Raw genomic sequence first — 21,908 nt, forward strand, 5'->3', positions numbered from 1 at the left:
TGTTTTACCATCTCCCGTCTTTTAAGACACACTGCTTGGATGCCTTTCATTGTATCTCCTCTTGGCCAACTTCTGCTCATCTTTTGGGGTCCACTTCAAATGCCTCCTCTATGAAGCCATCCCTCATTTAGTGTATAGTATTCTTTCCGCAGAATTTCAAAATGCTTCAGTCATTTCTTTGTCATGGCAGTTATTGCTTTCTATTATGTACTGTTATTATTATTTATGTACATGATTTATCTCTCTCCTTGGAATTTAGGCTCCTTGGAGACTTTCTCAAGGTTTCAGTTATACCATAATGAAAAGAGCATAGACTTAGAATTCAGACAATCTCATTTTCAGTTTCTAGCTCTTTCACTTTCTGATAGATTGTGTGACTTCAGGCTTAGTATTTAAGCTCTGTAAGCCTCAGCCTTCCTCCCTATAAAATGCCTATATCACAGGTTATTGAGAAGATTAAGTGGTAAGGGAGGTAACTGATTTAAAGAACCTAACAAAGTTAGATTCCTTTCCCTCCTTATTCATCTTGATTTCTGTGTCATCACTCAGAATGGTACAGTACAGATATTAGATGCTCCAGAAATTGCTGAATGAATTAGTAATTTCTTTGCTATTACTAAGTATATAAAGGCTACTATAGTTTCTAGGCTCCTGATATTTTATTGGGATGATGTTTTTAAGGAATTCTTTTTTTCATTGGAAGAGAGTATACTACAGATTTACCAGATTAAAAATATATACAATGCAGAATTATTTGATGGATAATGGTGACATCATACAAACCATGTTAAAATTCAAATGAATCCAAATTAGAGACCTACCTATTAGGAAAAAATTAATTAGCTTAGAGTTAATAGTAGCTTATAGAAGCTATTTCTTTTACCGTACAAGTAGAAACTAGGTTTTGAGGGAGCCAAAAAGATGCTTCCTAGACTCAAGCAAACCCATAGTTTGTATGATTGCTTTGTAAGCAGTATAAGGTGACATATACTCCAGGCTTACAATTTTCATTCTCATTTTAACAGATTCAAATATATTCTATTACCAATGGAAAAAATTATATTCCAGAGAATGTAAGATTGGGAACCCTAAAACTGGACTGTGATCTAAAGACTAGGTTAAAAACTTGCACTTCATTCCAAGAGTTATGGATTCCACAAGTACTAACAAATGGTGTTATTTGAATAATCTGAAAGATTTTGACAATGTTGTAAATTTTTAATTACTTGAAAAATTCAGTATAATGAAAACGTACTTTAATAATCTGTAAAGACCTAAACCTTCTCTGTCTCACTTTGTCTTTTTTGAGTTCTTATTCATCATTGTTCAGTTTGTATATTATTATGGCTACTTCAATAGTGTATCTAAATCTTTTACTATTTAAGGATAAATTTTTAGAAGCTGGCATTACACATTCATTGCCCTTTTTAAAAATTACAAACAGGGTTGATCTCCATATGGAGTAGAGGTAACATTCGTTTATAATAAATAATATAATAAGGAAATATTCCTACTTGACAAACAGCCCTTAACTGTAGTACTGTTTCGAACATAAGATCTGAATAATAATAGCCATCATCATTTGTTGAACATGTATTGAATGCCCAATATTTCAGATACCTTACTCTGATTTTATAGTTGAGGAAGCTGAGACTCAGAGAAGTTAAATAATTGTTGTTAGGTCTCCCAGACAATAAGTAATGGAGTTGGCTTTTAAGTCAGGACTTTCTGAACCCTAAGTTAATCTTTTTAATGACTGTGCTCTACTGACTCTACAATAGTTATACTCTCATTGCCTCTCATTCTTTGCATACTTCAGATCACTCTAATAACTAGTTTTGTTCAGCCATCATGTAGCATTTCTTCTTCAACTTTCAAAATAATCTTCCCCTCAAGGCCTTAGTCTTCAGAAAATATCATCTGAGTTTCCTGAATTACTTACCAAAGTAAACATTTTTTAAACTAGTATAATAAAAAGATAAGGGTATTTAGTGGATGGAGCAAAGATGTGGTTGCTATTCTCTGTTTTCACATAACGTCAAGAGATAGGAAGTAATTACATTTATCAGAGAAATAGATCCTGAGAGCCTAAACTAGGCATTGGTGATGAGAGTCAAGAGGAGCAGTTACATGTGAGAGAGATTGGAAGATGACATACCTCTACGGTGATTCAGTGAAAGGGAGGGTGAACAGTCCCAGGGGAAGTTCAGAGTTTGGTCATTAGGAGGAAAATGGTTTCACGGTCAAATAGGGACTTCAGGAGAAAAGACAGATTTGGCCAGGAAGGAGATGGCTTGGAGTTTTGACATAGAGAGTTTGTAATTCTTGTGACATCTAGCCTCAAGCATCCATCTGGATCTAAGCCCTTGACATGTGGCTAGTTTGAATTGAGATGTCCTGTAAGTGTTAAATATACACTGCATTTGGAAGAGTTAGTACCCAAAAAAAGAATGTAAAATATTAATATTCTCATATTGGTTGCATGTTGAAATAATAATATCTTGGATATTTTGAGTTATTGAGTTAAATAAAATATGTTTTTAAAATTAATTTAACCCATTTCTTTTCACCATTTTTTTTTTAATGTGGCTGCTAGGAAACTTAAAATTGTATATGTGTCTTACCTTATATTTCTGTTGGACAGCACTAATGTACACAGAGATTTGTAATAGATAGTTAGAAATGTAGGGCAAAATGTCTAGATTTGGAAATAACCCATTATAAAAGTGATAGCTTATGTTATAAGATTAGATAAAAATGCTGGCGTACAGGGTATAGAAATGAGAAAGATGCCAACAATTATAGGATGAGAAGAGAAAGAGGAGAATTAGAGAATTAGAGAATCAAGACTCTAAAGTGGTACACAGTCTGATAGAATTTCAGAAAGAAGTAGTTCTTATCATTGAATGATAGAAAGGCCAAAGAGGAAGAGGAGGACTGAGAAAAGGACATTGAATTTGATTGATATAGAAGCAGTTTCAATAGAGTATAAGAAGGATAGATTGCAAGAGATTAAGAAGTTAGAGGCTGATGAATTAGACTCTGTATATAAACTATTCTTTCAAGCGAGGAGTTCACTTGTAAAGATAGCAATCTCTTGATTGGAGCAGAGTACAGGGAAATTTGAGCATGCTGTTGGCTGAATGAAAGGATTAGTGAAGTAGGAGTGCTTGAAGTTATAAGAAAGAGAAGATAATTTCTATAGTAAGGTCCTAATGCATTGGGTCCCAAACCTGAGTTCATGTTGGAGTCACCTGGGTAACTTGTCACAGGAGCAAATTCCTAGGCAACATCTCACATCTAAAGAAATAATATTTTCTGGAGTTGTGTCTCCCCAAACATGTTTTAACAAGTTCTTCTAGGTGATTATGATGTATCCATCAGGCCAAACAAATCAAGAAAATTAAGGGTTCCAGTGAGGACATCAGTGAAATGACTGACCATAGCATCCAGAATGGATAGAGAGACGACTGGGTTAGAATAAGACTGGTGGACTGTGAACTACGATTAAGGAGTTGGCTTTCATTATTAAAAGAGTGAGCATAAGTTTAGTAGGAATGAAAGGCTGAGAAAGCTAAAAACATAGTGGATTTTGATCAGAGAGGGAAGTTTCAGAATTGAGGACCTTGGAGGCCAAGCTGTGTGTGTTTGATATGGAAAAAAGGTGAAAAGAACTGAGTCATGCACATTGCAAGACCTATCAGTTTGGTGACTCTAATACAGGACAGAAGTAAAAAAGTATGAGATTTGGGGTTTAGGAGGAAGCACTAAAGGCTGAATCAGTAGGGAACTATTTAGACTTAGGATTTTGCTAAACCTTGATTATCTTTAGAGAACATTCCAGAATGGGGTGCCTCCTTGGGCTACCGTGTTCTTAGTCTCCGTGACCCACTCTAGCTTGTGGAAAATAGAGTGGGTGCCTGACATTCACAAATGTAAAATGCATAGTTTTAACTATTCACAAGTGACCCTCAGGGTTAATGACATGGACAGTTAATAATTTTTTCCAAGGCTTGAATTTGAATCTCCTGCCCTTAAAGTGGCCTGTAGAAACCAATCACTTAACAAGCGACTTACAGTGAAGCCAACAACTTACATCTCCATTTGCCTTTAATATATGATTGTATTAATTATCAAAATACCTCAGCCTGATAGGTTTCACAGGAGAGGAAATTATTTGGCAAATTGTGATATAAATGGGTTCAAAATTAATTGAGTTAAAAAAAAATTAGCACTGCTCCTAGCATATAATAATTGCTTAATAAATGGTAGTTATTGGTGCCAGTTCAGGAATTCAACAAGTTTCGAAGCCAAATGTTTTTGTGTATGCCCAGGTTTAATGAATAGTATTTATATTAAAAAGTTTGTTTTGATTTGGAATCTCCATGAATTATTAAACTGAAACTAGAATGTTAAATTTGCAAGTAAATTAGAGGGAGAACAATAGTTCATTTATCACTTACCAACTGTTTGATATATTTGAAGGGGGCTATATGTCATAGTAACTCATATTATATTGCTATTTTGAAAATCACAACTTTTAATATATCCTTTAAGTATGTTTCCATACCACAAATACACATACACAGAAACAAAATGAATTACATTATTCACTTTGTTTTTCTTAGAGATTTAGTGTACCTGACAACTAGATTTAGTTGTTTCTGCTAAACAACTTTCTCTTTTGGTCTATTATATACTTATATAATTGTTTTTGCTTTATAGGGAAGAGCTCAGAAAAGAAGCAAGACAATTAAAGCGGGAACTCTTAGCAGCAAAACAAAAGAAAGTGGAAAATGCAGCAAAACAAGCAGAACAAAGAAGTGAAGGTAAGGCCAGTTATCAAGCTTATATTTTCACTTGGTACTTATTCCCTCTTCCTGAGTTGAGTTTTGTTGTTGTTGTTTAATGCTTGCTTTGGCCAGTTAGCCAATAAAATTAAGTTTCACTTAGGACTTTTGTCTGAGAAGGAAATTCAATCAAACATGATCGTAACTAGTGTTCCTTAATAAACAGAGTACTTCACATCAAGCAAAACTTAAATGTTGCCATAGTACATATCTAGAAGTACACAGGACGGAATGTCCATTTTTACATTGCATACCCTTTAAAACATTTAAGAAAGGTGTTTAGGCCCTATATGTGAGACTTGTATAGACATTATTCATACGTTGGTTTGAATAGTATTAAATACAAATTCTTGTTTTTTGTTTGTTTTTGCTCTTATGTTTAGGTACAGAAAATCTAAAGTATTGATATAACTGATCAAAAGCTGATCAAAATAATATCCTGCTTTTTACACAGGTTAAATATTTCTTTATTGTACTGTGATTTTTTTAATAAAGCTCTAGAATAGCTTCAAAAAAGCTTTTTTACTGAAGATCTTTAGTTTAAAACTGTTTCAGCTATAAAACATGTAATATTCAATTTCCAAAATAACAATTGGAACTCTCGAATCTGTCTTCTTTTTACAATAATAAAATACATTGTAGATTCAGTGAACATGATCAGAAATTTGATTGTTACCTTTAATAACGTACACTAAATTTGGCTTAACAAATTTGCTTTGTGCATATATCTTGTGTAGCCTCATGCTTTTGGAAAGCATGAATATTTTTATCTACTAGGTTCTATAACAGTCACTGGAGATATATCAAAGCATAAGATGTAATATCTAGCCTTAAAGAATACGTATTCCAATACAGAACAGTGGTACAGCATTTGGCCATAGGCATTATTATTTATTTTAAGTAGCACAAGTAATACCACGTAACTATCTAAAGCTCATAGTTCTTAAGATTATTTGTACCATGTCCCCAGTGACTATTATAGTAAAGGCAGGTACTTGATGTAGAACTTAGAATCACCAAAATATGTTTGAGTGAAACAAATTATTAAAAAGTTAACTCACCAGAATGACACAAATTATAAACGGAATTTGAAGGAAAGGATAGACTTATATGTGACTAGATCATATGAGTAAAATGTAACCCAGATTAGAAAGAAGCTATATTGGCAATATTGAGATTTGAAAGAGTACAAGATTTTCAAATATTGTATTTGAAAGAATACAGTGAGGATTATTTAATTTTAAGTTTATATATAATTTTCCCAGGGGACTGTTTCTTATAATTAAAAAGCATTTTAAATATATGAAAGTAATTCCTTTTAACTGGAAAGATGTTTTATTTTAATTTTTTATTCATTTTTGAGCTAGTAATTATTATTCTCCCACCCCATCTGAAGAGCCATGATGGACTAGGGCTATGAAGTTGGCAGTGGATGGTTCTTGCCTTTGTACATAGTTCATGATCTAGTAGGAGTCAGAGAATTGCAGTAGGAAATTACTGAAATAGAGCTGTATGGTTAAGGCCTGTATTAGACATAAACAGTGCTGTGTTGATTTATTTGTCTGCCTTTGAAATACTTAATACAATTAGGTAAAGAAAGATTTGAATCTTAAAAGAATGATTTCTTAACACACACACAAAAAGAAGATTCTTCTGGAGCTTATTTCAGTCTATTTATATGAAAGTTAGCCAGGTTAAAAATCTTTTTATTTCATAATTAGAATGAGAATTATATATTACTTTTAGAGTAATATATATATTACTTTTCTGAATTTAATTTTTCTTATATCATCTAGAAATACCTGGATTTTCCCTAAATCTGAGAGACAGTTAAATTAACTTCCCAAAGAAAGCAATCATTTGGTTGCTATCGTTTTTCTTCTAGTCTCAGAATGGGCCATGTTATTTATTTTTTTATTGTTTTATTTTGAAATAATTTTAGACTTACAGAGAAGTTACAAAAATTGAGAGTTTCCAGATGTTAAGGTCTTGTGTAACCATAGTACAATGATCCAAACCAAGCAATTAATATTAACACGGCACTATTACTAACTGCAGACCTTCTTAGAATTTCACCAGTTTTCCCACCTGTGCCCTTTGTCTGTTCTGTGATTCCTTCCAGAATTCCATATTGCATTTAGTCATCATGTCTCCTTAGTCTCTTCTGATTTGTGACGGTTCCTCAATCCTTTCTTCTCTTTCATGAACTTGACACTGGTTAGATATTTTGTAGAATGTCTCAATTGAGTTTGTCTCATGTTTTCTCATGATTAGATTGAGGCTACACATTTTTTGGAAAGATTGCCACATAAGTGGCATGTCCTTCCCAGTGCATTGTACCGGAGGTAACAAGATGTCTGTTGTCTTTTTATTGGTGATATTACCATGATCACTTGGTTAAGGTGGTTTCTGCTTAGTTGCTACACTGTTAAGTTACTCTTTTTCCCTATGAGATTATAAGTAAGGGAGGGGAAGATACTTTGCAACTCTACAAATATCCTGTTTCTTTTCAAGCTTCCTCACACTAATTTTAGCATCCATTGATGGATATTGCCTATAGGCAACAGTTATTTACTGTGGTGTTCTAATGGTGACTATTTCCCTGATTAGTACTACTTTTATTACTTGGAATTCTTCACTAAGAAGAATTTACTATTTTTAATACAAATTTTGACAGTAATACTAGGTGCTCATTATATGAAACACTAATGGTTGTACGAATGCTTTGGAATATTATATTTCAAAGTAAACAGGAAAGTATTAAGACTCAATTTCAGTTACTAGCAGTGAGGTTATTTAAGCCTTAGTGACTCCATTTTCTTATCATAAATCCAGGGATAAAATGCCTGTGCATCCTTCAAGTTGCTTGAAAGAAGTAAATTAGGTAATGAGAAGACGTTTAATAAATTTATAGTGCTATGTAAAAATAATAATTTTACATTTGTAAGAGAAAAATATAGTTATTCATGGTTTCATTTTGTTTCCTATCCAAATCTACAAATTGAAAATATGAATTTTTTAAGCCTATTTTTTAAATTAATTAATTAATTTATTTTTGGCTGCGTTGGGTCTTCGTTGCTGCACGTGGGCTTTCTCTAGTTGTGGCGAGCGGGGGCTACTCTTCGTTGCGGTGCGCGGGCTTCTCATTGTGGTGGCTTCTCTTGTTGCGGAGCACAGGCTCTAGGCCCGCGGGCTTCAGTAGTTGTGGCACGCACGTGGGCTCAGTAGTTGTGGCTCGCGGGCTCTAGAGCGCAGGCTCAGTAGTTGTGGCGCACGGGCTTAGTTGCTCCGCGGCATGTGGTATCTTCCCAGACCAGGGATTGAACCCGTGTGCCCTGCATTGGTAAGCGGATTCTTAACCACTGCGCTACCAGGGAAGTCCTGAAAATATGAATTTTAATACTGTTTTAGAGCTAAAGCCTATAATCAATATGTTTACATATAAATATGACATAAATTAAAATCTCAAAATAAGCTTTCCTTAACTGTGTTTTCACAGTTGCATTTTTATAATCATATTCCTTCTTAAAAGGTATGTGTGTGTGAACTTAGGTACATTCTTAAGTAAAGCTTCCAGTAGTATTATTTCCTGATTCTATGAATTAATCTGGCAAGTCTAACACTTGCTGACTACTGCCACTTTATTTTAGAATTTAATGTATTATTCTCACATTAAAAGCACTTGGAAAGAAACCCATAAGTACAAGAAAGCTTTGTGTTCTAATGTCCGTGCATTAATTTACCTAGTTTTGTCCTTGCATGAATGGAGGTCTCCCATTTAGCCAGGTGCTCTAATAGATGTGATACTTTTTCAGGGCTTCTGTCATCTTAGGAAACCACCTTTGATCAGGGAGTAATATTCCTTTGATTTTATAATCCTTATCCAATTTCCTGGGCTAGATCCTTAGCCAGATTTGTATAGATAATTAGGAATTTATATTCTAACCATAGTTCTGCTTCTAAATCTATTCTATTACCTGAGACAAGTTACTTTGAAATCAGGATCCATCTGTTTCTCCATATAGAAATTCTAAGATAAATAAGGTGTGCTATTTTAATTTTTTTAATGTTTTGCTGTATTTACTCTTTATTAATTCCTTCAGTTCCATTATGACAGAAAATAAAATAATTAAAAGTCATTTGAAAGAAAGATTGTTACTTTTGCATCAATAAATACTTTGGGCCCCATACAATTAAACAGTCCAAAATACATTGCCATTTGATATTACCTGATTGTAGTGATAGTGCCATGAGCATACGTACATGTCCAAACCCATCAAACTGTACACGTTCAAACATGTACAGCTCATTTGTATGCCAATTATGCCTCAACAAAGCTGCCCCCTAAGAAAGAATATTGATCTACAACCCAGAAACCTCTTAACATCTCTGCCCTAGTATGAAAGTATATACTTATAATTGAGTCAACGTATTAATCTTTTTAACACCAATGTAGTAAAAAGCTTCTCTATGTAGTAAAAATGTGTATGGGACCATCCATTTTTCTCTTCAGTCTTCCCAGTAAAGCTCAAGATCTGCTGTTTCTTATATCACAAAGATATTGTCAGATAATAAATATAATTATGCCTCTGTGTATGGAGAAAAGCACTACAAAAATATAACCTCATAATTTTTGCCATTGCTTTGCCACCTATTTACTTTTTAAAGGCCTCAGGTAATGTATAAAGAAGGCTTCAGTAAACGAAAGAAATAGAATGTGAAGGAATACAGCCATTATTATAGTCATATAATGAGAATTTTTATAGCAGCATGAAATTTGACTCTAAAATTCAAAAAAATTACATTTCTTAGTTGAATACAAAATCTGCAGTAGGCTCTAACATCCCAATTTAAATAAACAAGGAATGTGGTGTTTTACTTTAGATACCAGCAATGTCAAAAGAGATGTACTGCAGGACAATCCTGTTTACAGCCTGGGAGTCTCTTTAGTCCCACTGTAAATCATCCAGGCCTGTGCATAGGATTTTTGTAGGGGGTAATAAATTTTGAATAAGATTGATAGTTAATTGGAGATAGTTGGTTTCCTGTGTTGGCTCTGTCAAGTTCTTTAATAAACTATATAATCCTTTTTGTTAAATTATGTCTCTAAGTCCTTTCCAGATTTCTTTAAGTTTCATCATATCAAAAGCAGCACCAAACTGAACATAGTCACATAGAGATATGCGTTTGGACTTCTTCTCTAATCAGCTCTAGGGAGATAAGGTGTCAGATCCTCTTTTCAAAGTTCCAAGCACACAATACCTGCTCTATGACTAGCGCCAGAAATTAGAGTAGGAAGAGCAATCTGAGCTTGTAAATCAAGAAACAATTTTAAAGCCTCTTCATGAAACACATCCCTGAGGTGCTTAGTACCTCTCAAATTGCACTGGGCCATTTCAGGTCTCTTCAAACTATCTTTTTAATGCTGGATTAAGTCAGACGAGGGCCTCTCAGGCTTGATAGGTTGTGAAAGTATATAGTTTTTGACTACTTTTCATCTATCTAACATATAATGTTAAATTAGCTTAATCTTGGTTTTTATAAGAAACAGAAACCCTTCTGGAATGTTAGCTCTATGTTGTGCCTGATACCATGTAGAATTAATTCCTCTCTGAGCAAACTGGTCCTGTTTTCCAAAGCAGTTAGCTCTCTTCAGGGAGCCTTAAGTCATCATTTTGTTCCTGGAGGCTGGAAGTATCAGACCTATTTTTCCCATAGTCTACTCTTAATATATTGGTAACTTTTAATGTTATTTACATGGAAAAGTGAAAGTATATTTGCCCTTGACTCATAGAAAACCTCTCAGTCCAGCCATCAATAATACTCTGTTTATTCTTACTTTGGGCATGGTGCTAATAAATTGATTACCTGGTTCTAAGTTAAAAACAGATTAAAGAATAATAAAAGTGTGGGGCAGTACTCTTTAAAAGGGTAAACTTGATGGTATATAAAGTGTACCTCAAGGATTAGAAAATAAATAAATAAACAAGCAAAAGAAAACCCAGGGCAGGGACTTCCCTGTGGATCTTTCTAGCCTACTATTTTATAGGACTAAAAATAATATAAAATTTTTTAAAGTGAGAGAGAAAGGCATGGCTAGGGACATCGATTCAGGTAGCAGTAGGAGGTGATACGTGACCACTTGACATTAGGTAAGGAAACACAAGAACATAGTAGTGGAATATTATGGATATATTTGCTGTAGATGATACTTCATTATATTCTGAAAGCAGGTCAGTATTCAAATAATTGACACTTATTATACTGATCCTGATTCATTAAGAAAAGTCTAGATGTTATTTATTACTGTTTAATAAGGCAGAGAATAGGCAATCGTTCTAACCTAATTGGTAAAAAAAAAAGTTTTTAATTATTTTAATCAGTTAAAGATAAGATTCTCTTATCTGAAATATGTAATTGTGTGGAACACCTCATTTACTAGAAGTCCTAGAAAAATGAAGCTTCCCTTTGTAGCCAGGACAGTCTCTCAAGTGAAATTTTACTGAATGCATTTTACTACCTTTATGTGCCAGAAAGCATGCTTTATTTTTAACAGTATATTTTTCAAAAATATAATTTTTAAAATAATAAAGACTTTTAAAGGGGTATAGCAAGTTTAAAGATGTACATACCCTCACAATTAGACCAAGAATTTAATCTTTTGATACAGTGAGTAAGAGATGATCACCTTTAATGTGAGAATCCATAAAGTACTTTGTTCTTTTTTTGGACAGTCCATCTCAAACTTCTCACTAGCTATCGTGAACAAATCTTGCTGAGCTTTACTTTGATAACCATATGCTATGGGCATATTTAATTTTATTTTCTTGCATTCTGTGCCATCTTGCAGACCTCCTAGTAGTTACTTAGGACTCATCTCTTGCTACTTTTAAAAACCAATGTGTTAGGGGTACCTCTTTGCTGCCCTTCACTGTCTTAATATAATTTTTTTAATAAGCATTCTTTCTGCCTGGTGACTGATATAATTCCAATGTGCGAAATCTGACAAAAGCCTTAAGCTATATTTTTAGTAACTGCAATTTGTCTTCTTTTTATTAATATCGATGCCATTCCTAACCCATTAAAAATAGGTTTGCTAATTGATACAGGTATATATTAACCTTTGGGCATAACTGTCTCTTTAAAAAAAAAAAGCTGTATTATTTCTTCCAATTGTAAAAGTAACATATGTCCTTTGCAAAAATATCAGAAATGTAGAAAAGCATAAAGGAGAAAAAGAAAGATCACCCCATAATACTTCTTCCAAAGACAGCCATGGTTAACTCTGTGATATTTATTTTTCTGGACTTTTTAATCTTCATGCCAGAAACACACATGTATATTATTTTCCATAATGTTATTTTATCATAAGCTTTTCATAATATGCTTTTTTTTCAAACTTTCCAAGTGAAATTGACTGTTAACTCTTAAATGGACAAGTTGCTTTTAGAGGTATTTCTTCCTCTTAACTCTCTCATATCTGGCAGAGTAAGATTTAGAAGATGATGGATACAAAAACTGTATAAATGTAAATGAGAGATGAAAAATTCCCACCGTTTTCAGCTCTAGGGTTTAGAAGATGTGAGGGCACTGACACTCAGGGTCTACATCTCCATCGCTGATGGGAATTATTTATACCTCTCATAAATTAAAACAAAATGAGAAAATACTGACTGACATTGCCTGGTAGCCTGCCGTCTTGTCATTTCTCAAGTGGCCACTGACACATCTGCAAGGAAACTTTGTAATCAGATTAGATATTTGGAACCTGAATTGAAATAATTATAAATTTGTCCACTTTAGAAAATAAAAGAGGTGAGGGCTGCGTATGTGTGCGTGCACATGTTTTTTGTTTTGTTTGGGTATTTAAATTGTCTCAAGGGGGAACTAATACCATCATTAAGAGTTTGATTATAACCAGCAATCCCATTTGGGAATGGAGTTGTTAACTATTCCAGACTGCTGTCAAGACCTTATTTTAAGTAAGATGTTTTTCTTTTATGTGACATTTTCTGAGGCTTTGCCAAAAATGACATCAAACATATAATTCATTTGAGTGCTGAGTTTCTTCAACATCTTGCAGCACTTAATCAAATTTGAAAAAGATATTCTTTTCACAACTTTATAGTGTAAACCTGTGAATATGTTGCATTAAAACTTACTTTGGACAATTTAATCTGTGTGGTATTAGGCTGATTTTTTTTAATGATTAATGCAATATGCTGACAGTTTTAAATGGTTATATTTTCAAAATTCTTCACATAAACTCCTGGCAGATGATTCAGATGCAGCTTTTGAGTATTAGTAATTTTTCATGCAAAAACCAGATAATCCATAAGTTGTAATAGCTACATGAAAAATTTTGAAATGCCAGAAAGGACGAAGAGAATAATGAAGTTATCAGAACTAAGAACATGTCAAAATATTAAGAATCATTAAGAATCTATTTGAAGTACAAAAGTAGTTTATACTGATTTTTTTTAAAGGCCACACTAGTGTGTAAGCTTATTTAAAACATGCTGCAGTATGTTTAAAATGTGAAAGTAGGCTTGCCTTAAGCAATGTCTTGAGCATCAGAAACTTCTATTTTGGGTATACTCTACATCACCTAGTTCTGTGCAGTCACAGAGTTTTGGTCCTGAAAGGAGAATCCAGCCCTACCTCTCTATTATATATAGGAAACCAAAGGCCAGCCAATTAAGGGGCTTACCCAAAATCACACAGTAAAGTAGTAGGACTAGAACTGAGGTCCCCAGGTTTCCAGTCCAGTGTTCTTTCCACAACTCCATTCTTCAATTTGATCCAATCTTGAGTAGGTACAGTGTAAATTTTTAATTGTCATTTATTAAAATCCACTTTGGTTTTAGTGCGAGTAATTGTTTCTTTTAAAACCTTCTCAACAAACCTAGAGTCCTTTAAATAGCACATAATTATTATACTTGTTGCACCTTTTCAAAGACTAAACATGTAATTTTGGAATGAATGACAAAAATTGTAATGTTGTAGAAAATGTCCATTTCTAATAACGTAGCGGACTAAGAATCCAAACTGATCCTCCCACTAAAAGCAACTAAAAATGTTAGATATACTATAAAAACATCTTCTCATGTGCTCCTATGAACTTAAAAAAAAAAAAAAAAAACCACAAGAAATACTCACACCAGGGAATAAGTAAAAGTGTGAACTAAAAAAAGTAAGTGGGGAACCAGGTCTAGCTTTAACTCTAGTGACATTTGCTAAAGTGGGTGAACTGGAGCATTGTTTTTTGAGGTCTCACCAAGAGAGAATGTAAAACCTAAGGTCTTCCTGAGGTAGGGGCTCTCTAATAGAAGACTGTCCCATGTAGTTGGGGGCCCAAAGGATCTCATCATTAGTGGCAGGGAGAATTAAACAGAGTCACTTTACCCATCAGAGGACTACAAGGAAAACTTCCTGTCTTAAATCATGGCACAGAGTATTTTGGGACAAGAGCATTTCCTAGGAAGTCTAGCCACAGGCAGTTCTCTCATCAGTTTGGAGTGACAATTCACCCTGCTTGGGTGGCCTCAAAATCCTCCAGCCATGAAGTTAGTTGGGAGTACTCCTGGATTCTTAGTGCCCACATAAGTCTGATAGAAGCAAACATAAATCCTTTCAGGAGGAACCTGCTTTCATCCCCTGTTCTTAAAATTCAAAAAAAAATGAGTAGCTCTGAATGAAAACACACACAAACACACACCAATCCAGGCACCCTGACAAAAAGCTAATAGAAACAACAGAGAACAGAATCAGACTCACAAAACCTTCAGACTTTATTCAGACACTAAATGTTAAGTAAGTATATGTAATATATTTCAAGAAATGATAAGTTTAAAATATAAAGAACAAATGAATTTTAAAACAAACTAAGTAAATTTCCTGGAAATAAAAAATATAATAGTTGACATTAAAAATTCAAGAGGTTTTTTTTAGCAAATTAGACACAGCTAAGAAGAACGTGAGTGAACTGAAAGACAGAATTGAAAACATTATTTTGGGCTTCCCTGGTGGCACAGTGGTTAAGAATCCATCTGCCAATGCAGGGGACACAGGCTCAAGCCCTGGTCCAGGAAGATCCCACATGCCGCGGAGCAACTGAGCCCGTGCACCACAGCTACTGAGCCTGCGCTCTAGAGCCCCGTGCTCCGCAACAAGAGAAGCCACCGCAATGAGAAGCCCGTGCACTGCAGACCCCGCTCGCCGCAACTAGAGAAAGCCCGCGTGCAGCAATTAAGACCCAACGCAGCCAAAAATAAATAAATAAATAAATTTATTTTAAAAAAAAAACTCCCCCCCCCCCCAAAAAAAACAACGTTATGTAGAATTCAGCTCAAGAGATAGGAGACCTGGAAGAAGAGAAAGAAAATCTAATAAATGTCTAATCAAATTCTAGGAGGAGATCAAAGGGCAAATAGAGGCAATAGTTGAAGAGATGATAGCTGAAAATTCTCTTTAATGAAAGAGTTCAATTCACAGAGTAAAGAAGTTTTTTTTTTTTTTAAATGAATAGAGGATTAAAAAAATAAAAATAAATACAAATCTAGGGACTTCCCTAGTGGTCCAGTGGCTAAGAATCCGCCTTCCAATGTAGGGGACACGGGTTCGATCCCTGGTTGGGGAACTAAGATCCCACGTGCCATGGGGCAACTAAACCTGCACACTGCAACTACTGAGCTCACGTGCCTTAACTAGAGAGCCTGCTTGCCGTAACTAAGACTCGACGCTGCCAAAAAATATAAATAAATAAATATTTTTTTAAAAATACAGATCTAGACACATCATGACAATACTTTATAGCATTCAGCACAGAGACCTTAAAAGCAGCAGGAAAGAAAAGACATCTTTAAAAAAGCAAGAACTGATTTCTCAACAGCAGCAAGTGAGGACGTAAGACAGGATATTATCTTCAGTGTACTGAGGGAAAATATTCTTCAGAGAAACAAAAACGGAGAGACTTTGCTACCTGCATACCTTCACTAAAAGAAATTCTAAGACATACTTTAGGCAAAAGGTAGGTGAGTCCACATGGAAAATCTGTACTGCAAAGAGAAAGGAATGTGGAAAGTGGTAGGTATATGAGTAAATCTAAATAAACGTTGAATGAATAAAATAACAATAATGTGTTAAAAATGAAGATAAAATTAAATACATAATAACAATATAAGTTTGAGGAGCAGATAAAAGAAGTTTGGAAAAGCATTGTGTGGTCCTTATTTGGGAAGAAGGTAAAGATATAAATTAACTTTAGACTTTAACACACTAAATATGCATGTTAATATTTTAAAGAAAACTACTAAAAGAATTGGAAAAGGTCATAACTTCCAAACTGGTAGAGAAAAAGATGGATTAAGGAAAAATTGAACCCAAAAGGAGAGAAGAAAAAAGAGAAAACGAAATGTAGTCTGGACAAGATATTAAAAATAATGGTACAAAATAAGATAGGAGAAATAAAATAAAGATATACTAGTAATTATATTGAAATAATGCAAAAGGTCAAATACTTTACATGAAATTTCTAAAAATCTTATATTTGTATTTGTATGGAAATATGTATGGAAATATGTTAATATAAATGTTTCAGACATTACATGAAATTTCTAAAAATCTTATATTTGTATTTGTATGGAAATATGTTAATATAAATGTTTCAGATATTACAGGAAACTTCTAAAAATCTTATATGTTCTGGTATAATGTTATAAGCAATAATCCTAGTTATTACTTTAAAATGTATATCTCAGAAATAACTAATTTTCTTGTCAACTGCATTATTATGAACTTTCATCAAATCTTTAACCATGGTCATTTTTAAGTCTTCTGTCATTTACAGACAGTTCTGGGTGTACTCTGATGATTTTGCAAATATGTTCCTATAAAAGGGTTTCATCTTCAAGAAATTCATGGAAAAGACTCTGACAAGTACAGGTTTCTGGTAACTGACTGTACTGCTGAACTGAATGAATAAGCATTTTCAGAACTCTAATGAAAAACTGATGAACTCATAAAAGTGCTAACAAAAGATCAAGATGAAAAAAAAATTAATTACATGGGACTGAGTGAACTGATGAGGATGAGTATAATTTTTGTGACTTTCTGTCTGAATTTAAAAAAAAAAAATCCCACAAGGACTCAGAGGCAAAGAATATACAAATCAATTTTCACTGCAAAGTAAAGGAGCTGTTACAGTGGAGGATTACTGAACTGAATGTCAATATTATGACATAGTATGAGTGTGTTTCATGTTTGGTAATTGCAATCATTGTTGCTTTTGTTGCGGTCATCCATGTACAAGGCTTGGTGTCAGTCTATTTATCTCTTGTAAAAATAAAATACAGTGTGTGTGTGTGGAAAAAAAAAAAAAAAGGTCAAATACTTTAAAAGACCAAGATTTTCAAACTGGATTGAAAAAAGAAATTTAATCATGTACTACTTACCTGAGAAACATCTTAAATATATTGTACAATTAAATCTTTAAGGCAAAATGTATTATTAGGCATAAAGAGGGTCTCTACCTAATAACAAAAATTTCAATTTACCAGGAAGATTTAACAGTCCTAAACCTGAATGGACCCAATAACACAGACTCAAAATGTATGAAGTAAAAATTGATAGACCTATAATAAGAAGTAAATAAGTTCATCATAGTGGGAGATTTTACTACTTTTTTCTCAGTAACTGATTTAAAAAGTATATGGAAAAATTAATGAAACTATAGATGATTTGGACTACACAGTTAACTTACTTGATATAATGCACCTGAAGAGAATATTGCACTCAACAGCTTCAGAATGCACACTCTTTTCCAGCACTCTTGAAGAAAGAAAGATTTCAGATGACTGTTTTCAAACAGACTACCTTCTCTGACAAAATGCAGTTGTTAAGAATTAGTAACGACTGATTTTAAACAGTTACTGATTTCCAAATATGTTGATGTGTCCACCACTGTACTTAGAAGGAAAATCATAGCTTCAGATACTTATATTTTAGGAAATTACTAAAAATACTTCCCATGTAAAGAAGCTTTAGAAAAGACAAAAAGCAGGCAAAATTAACCCAATGAAGTAGAAAGAAGGAAATAATAAAGAGCAGGAATCAGTAAAATAGAAAACAGGTTTTTTTTTTAAGTGTTAAACTTTTTGTGGCTTCTCTTGTTGCGGAGCACTAGCTCTAGGCACACGGGCTTCGGTCGTCCTGGCGCACGGGCTTAGTTGCTCCGCGGTATGTGGGATCTTCGCGGACCAGGGCTCGAACCCGTGTCCCCTGCATTGGCAGGCGGATTCTCAACCACTGCGCCACCAGGGAAGTACCAGAAAACAGTTCTTACAAAACAGGGCTGCAATAATAAATTACTGCTAGTATAACTTCTTAGTCCCTTACACATAGTAGATAACCGGGAAATTGATTTTATTTTGTTGTCTTAGACATTTGTCACTTGCTCTTTATTGGATGTCCTTCCAGTCCAGAGAAAATAAGATCTACTTACTTTGTACAAGGAGTTCCATAGGGGAAGTTTCTATTAACAGTGCTGTTTTTATTAGCTACAAAAGAAGTTGCTGTTAAAAAGAGTGGGAGAGAGAAACAGATAGACAGAAACTCTAAAATACAGTGTTTAGGTAAGATTGGGGATTATTTCTCTCATGCAGACCATGCAGGAGTAAACACTTCAGGGCCAGCAGGTGATTCAAGGACCAAAGTTTCTTTCATTTTGTTTTTCTGCCATTTCCGAGGGTATTTTCATTGTCCACATTGCCCACCTTCATGTCTGTGTTCTAGCAAGTGGGAAGAGGAAAGATTAAGTACCAGACAAATGCTTCATCTTAAAGATGATCCAAAAGTTGCACATAGCACTTTCACTCATATCATATTATCCTGAAATCACATGGCCATGCCTAGCTCTACAAAAGGCTAGACTACAGTTGGGTGTCCAAATGCCTGGCTAGAATTTAGTGTCAGGAGTGGGGAGATGAGTGTTTGTTCTATCACTAAAAGGTAAAAGGAGAGAATGAATTCATGGAAAAAATTAGCAGATTCTGTTACATAGTATAAGCCAAGGCCTAGGAAGAACAAAGAGGCAGGTAGTCTATTTGGTCAGGAAAAGCCTGACGGAGTATCTGAGCCAGGTTTTGAGATAAGTAAGATTTCACCATAAAATGAAGGGCAATAAGTAGAGCAATAGTTGGAAGGGTGCCCCGCCAGGCAGGAGTCATAGCTGATTCATTTCCTCCCTATGCTTGATACTTGACACAGTGACTGGCAAAATAATAGGCATTCAACAAATATTTGCTGAAGGAATGAATGAAATTGACTTTTCTGTCTAAATGGATAATTATATAATTTATAATGTAAGGGGAAAGGAAAATAAGAATGAAAGAAACTCAAGATATATTTTGGAGCATGAATCCATGTTAAAATGAAGAGTACAGAAGAACAAATAATAAACAAATTAACTTCAGATAGTAAGGGCTAAGAAAATAATATAAAACAGGACAATGTAATATAGTGACTGGAGGGCTACTTTAAATTGGGTGGGTATCAGAAAGGACCCAGTCACAGACAGAATCCACAAACATTAATTTGAACACAGAAAAAAAATTTTTTTTCTTTAACAGCTTTATTGAGGAATAATTTAAAGTGAACAGTTTGACATGTTTTGACATTTGTATACACCTGAGAAACCTTCACCACAATCAAGATAATGAACATATTCTTCAAGGTCCAACATGTTTTCATGCCCCTTGGTAATGCCCTCACCAATCCCCAGACAACCACTTAAGTCCTTCCTATCACTATAAAACATTTTATATTTTCTAGAATTTTATTTAAATAGAATTATGTACTGTATGTACCCTTTTTTGGTATGGCTTCTTTCACTCAGCATAAGTATTTTGAGATTTATCTGTGTTATTGTGTATATCAGTAATTTATTCCTTTTATACTAAATAGTAGCCCATGATATAGATATGCCACAAATTTTTATATAGCCATATGCTTTTATTTCTCTTGGATAAATATCTTGAAGTGGAATGTCTAGATCATGTGATAGGTGTATGTTTTGTATGTTTAACTTTTTAAAGACTGTCAAACTGTTTTCCAAACTAGTTGTGCCATTTTACATTCCTGCAAATAGTGTGTGAGATATTCTGTTACTCCACATCCTCATTAGCAATGTTATGGTCACTTTTTTTTTTTTTTTAAAGGAACTCCTTTATTATTTTTTTTATTATTATTTATTTATTTACTCATTTATTTTTGTCTGTGTTGGGTCTTCGTTTCTGTGCGAGGGCTTTCTCCAGTTGCGGCAAGCAGGGACCACTCTTCATCGCGGTGCGCGGGCCTCTCACTATCGCGGCCTCTCTTGTTGCGGAGCACAAGCTCCAGACACGCAGGCTCAGTAGTTGTGGCTCATGGGCCTAGTCGCTCCGCGGCATGTGGGATCTTCCCAGACCAGGGCTCGAACCCGTGTCCCCTGCATTGGCAGGCAGATTCTCAACCACTGCGCCACCAGGGAAGCCCCTACGGTCACTTGTAACTTTAGTCATTCTAATAGTTTGTAATGTTACCTTGTGGTTTAATTTGCATTCCTCTAATTAATAATGATGTTAAACATCTTTTCATATGTTTATTTGTCATCAGTATATATTCTTTAGTGAAAAGTCTATTTAAATGTTTTGCCCATTTTTACCATGTTGTTTATCTTTTACTGGATTTTGAGCTCTTTATGTACACTGGATACAAGTCCTTTATCAGATACATGATTTGAAAATATTTTCTCCCAGACAGTGACTTAATTTTTCATTCTCTTAACAATTTCTTTCAAAAACAAAATTTTTAAATTTTGATGAAGCCTAACTTATTTTTTTTCAACTTTGGATTGAGTTTTTTGGTGTTGGGTATAAGAAATCTTTGCCTTAGTTTTTTATGACTGGCTTCTTTCACTTAGCATATTTTCAAGGTATCCATGTTGTATCATGTATCGGTACTTTATTCCTTTTTACTGACAAATAATATTACATTGACTAGATATACCACATTTTGTTTATCTGCTAATCAGTTGAAAGACCTTTGAGTTTTTCCCACTTCTTGGCTATTGTGAATAGTGTTTCTGTGAACATTCTTGTACATTCACTTTGCTTTAAGCCTTCACCAGTGGTCTCCTCAAAGCCTATTGTGCTTCTACAAACAGTTTCTTCAGGATTTTTGAAACTTTTATTGACAGATTCCTCAAAGTCCTTCCAGCTTCTGTCCACTATAAGGTTCTAAACCCACTCACATGAATTTAACTTTAGGATTTTGTTAGGGCAGCACCCCACTTCCCGAATCTTTTCAGTGTATGTGTTACGATAAATACAAGATTACACACACAGACAGGCGCTCATGTGCTCGCATGCGCGCACACGCACACACACACACACACACACACACACACACACGCAAGAGATCCTAACAACAAAGTAAAAATTCCTACCCATTAGATACATTTATTCTTTTGGTTTCCAACTATGTGTTTTTCAGTATCCTTCTCCTGTCAGCCCCCTAACCATCTTCACCTGACTCAGTTTAATGACAGCTACAACAGTAACAGCAGCTACCATTTCATGGATGCCTACCATGTGCCAGGCTCTATAGGCTCTATATTAGAAGCTTTATATATTATTTACTTGAATTTAGTTCTCACACAGAAACCCTATTTAGATGGATATTACTATCCCCATTTTGTAGGTAAGAAAACTGAAGCTTAGGGAGATTAATTTAGCCCATTCCACACAGTTGTAGAACTAGCAGAATCTGAATGTTTGGGTCTTTCCATTGTATTAACCTGCAAGAGAAAGTCTGTGCTCTTTTCAACTCTTCACCTGCTTCTCTGGAAGGTTTTGCTCTCATTTCTTCTCACTGATTGAAAAAGAGCACAGTTCAAGTACCATTTTCTTATACCTTTGGCTGTCTCTTTTATATAGTATTCAAATAATGCAACTCAAATATGCCCACTAAAAATTTTCGCTTTCAACAATGAAATAATATTTTATAGAGTAATTTTATAAG

At 34.3% G+C, this 21,908-nt stretch overlaps 1 protein-coding gene across 3 annotated transcripts in view; it reads left to right on the top strand.

Moving 5' to 3' along the window:
* CWC27 (CWC27 spliceosome associated cyclophilin) overlaps positions 1–21,908 on the top strand; it is a 248,828-nt gene that overhangs the window by 115,716 nt on the left and 111,204 nt on the right. For all 3 annotated transcript variants that reach the window (XM_057540311.1, XM_057540313.1, XM_057540312.1), the window contains one exon: positions 4,726–4,829. In XM_057540311.1, coding sequence (XP_057396294.1) covers positions 4,726–4,829 — 104 coding nt within the window. The remainder of the gene's footprint in view (positions 1–4,725; positions 4,830–21,908) is intronic.

Source organism: Balaenoptera acutorostrata, chromosome 2 (genome assembly GCF_949987535.1).
Source record: "Balaenoptera acutorostrata chromosome 2, mBalAcu1.1, whole genome shotgun sequence".
Lineage (NCBI taxonomy): Eukaryota > Metazoa > Chordata > Mammalia > Artiodactyla > Balaenopteridae > Balaenoptera > Balaenoptera acutorostrata.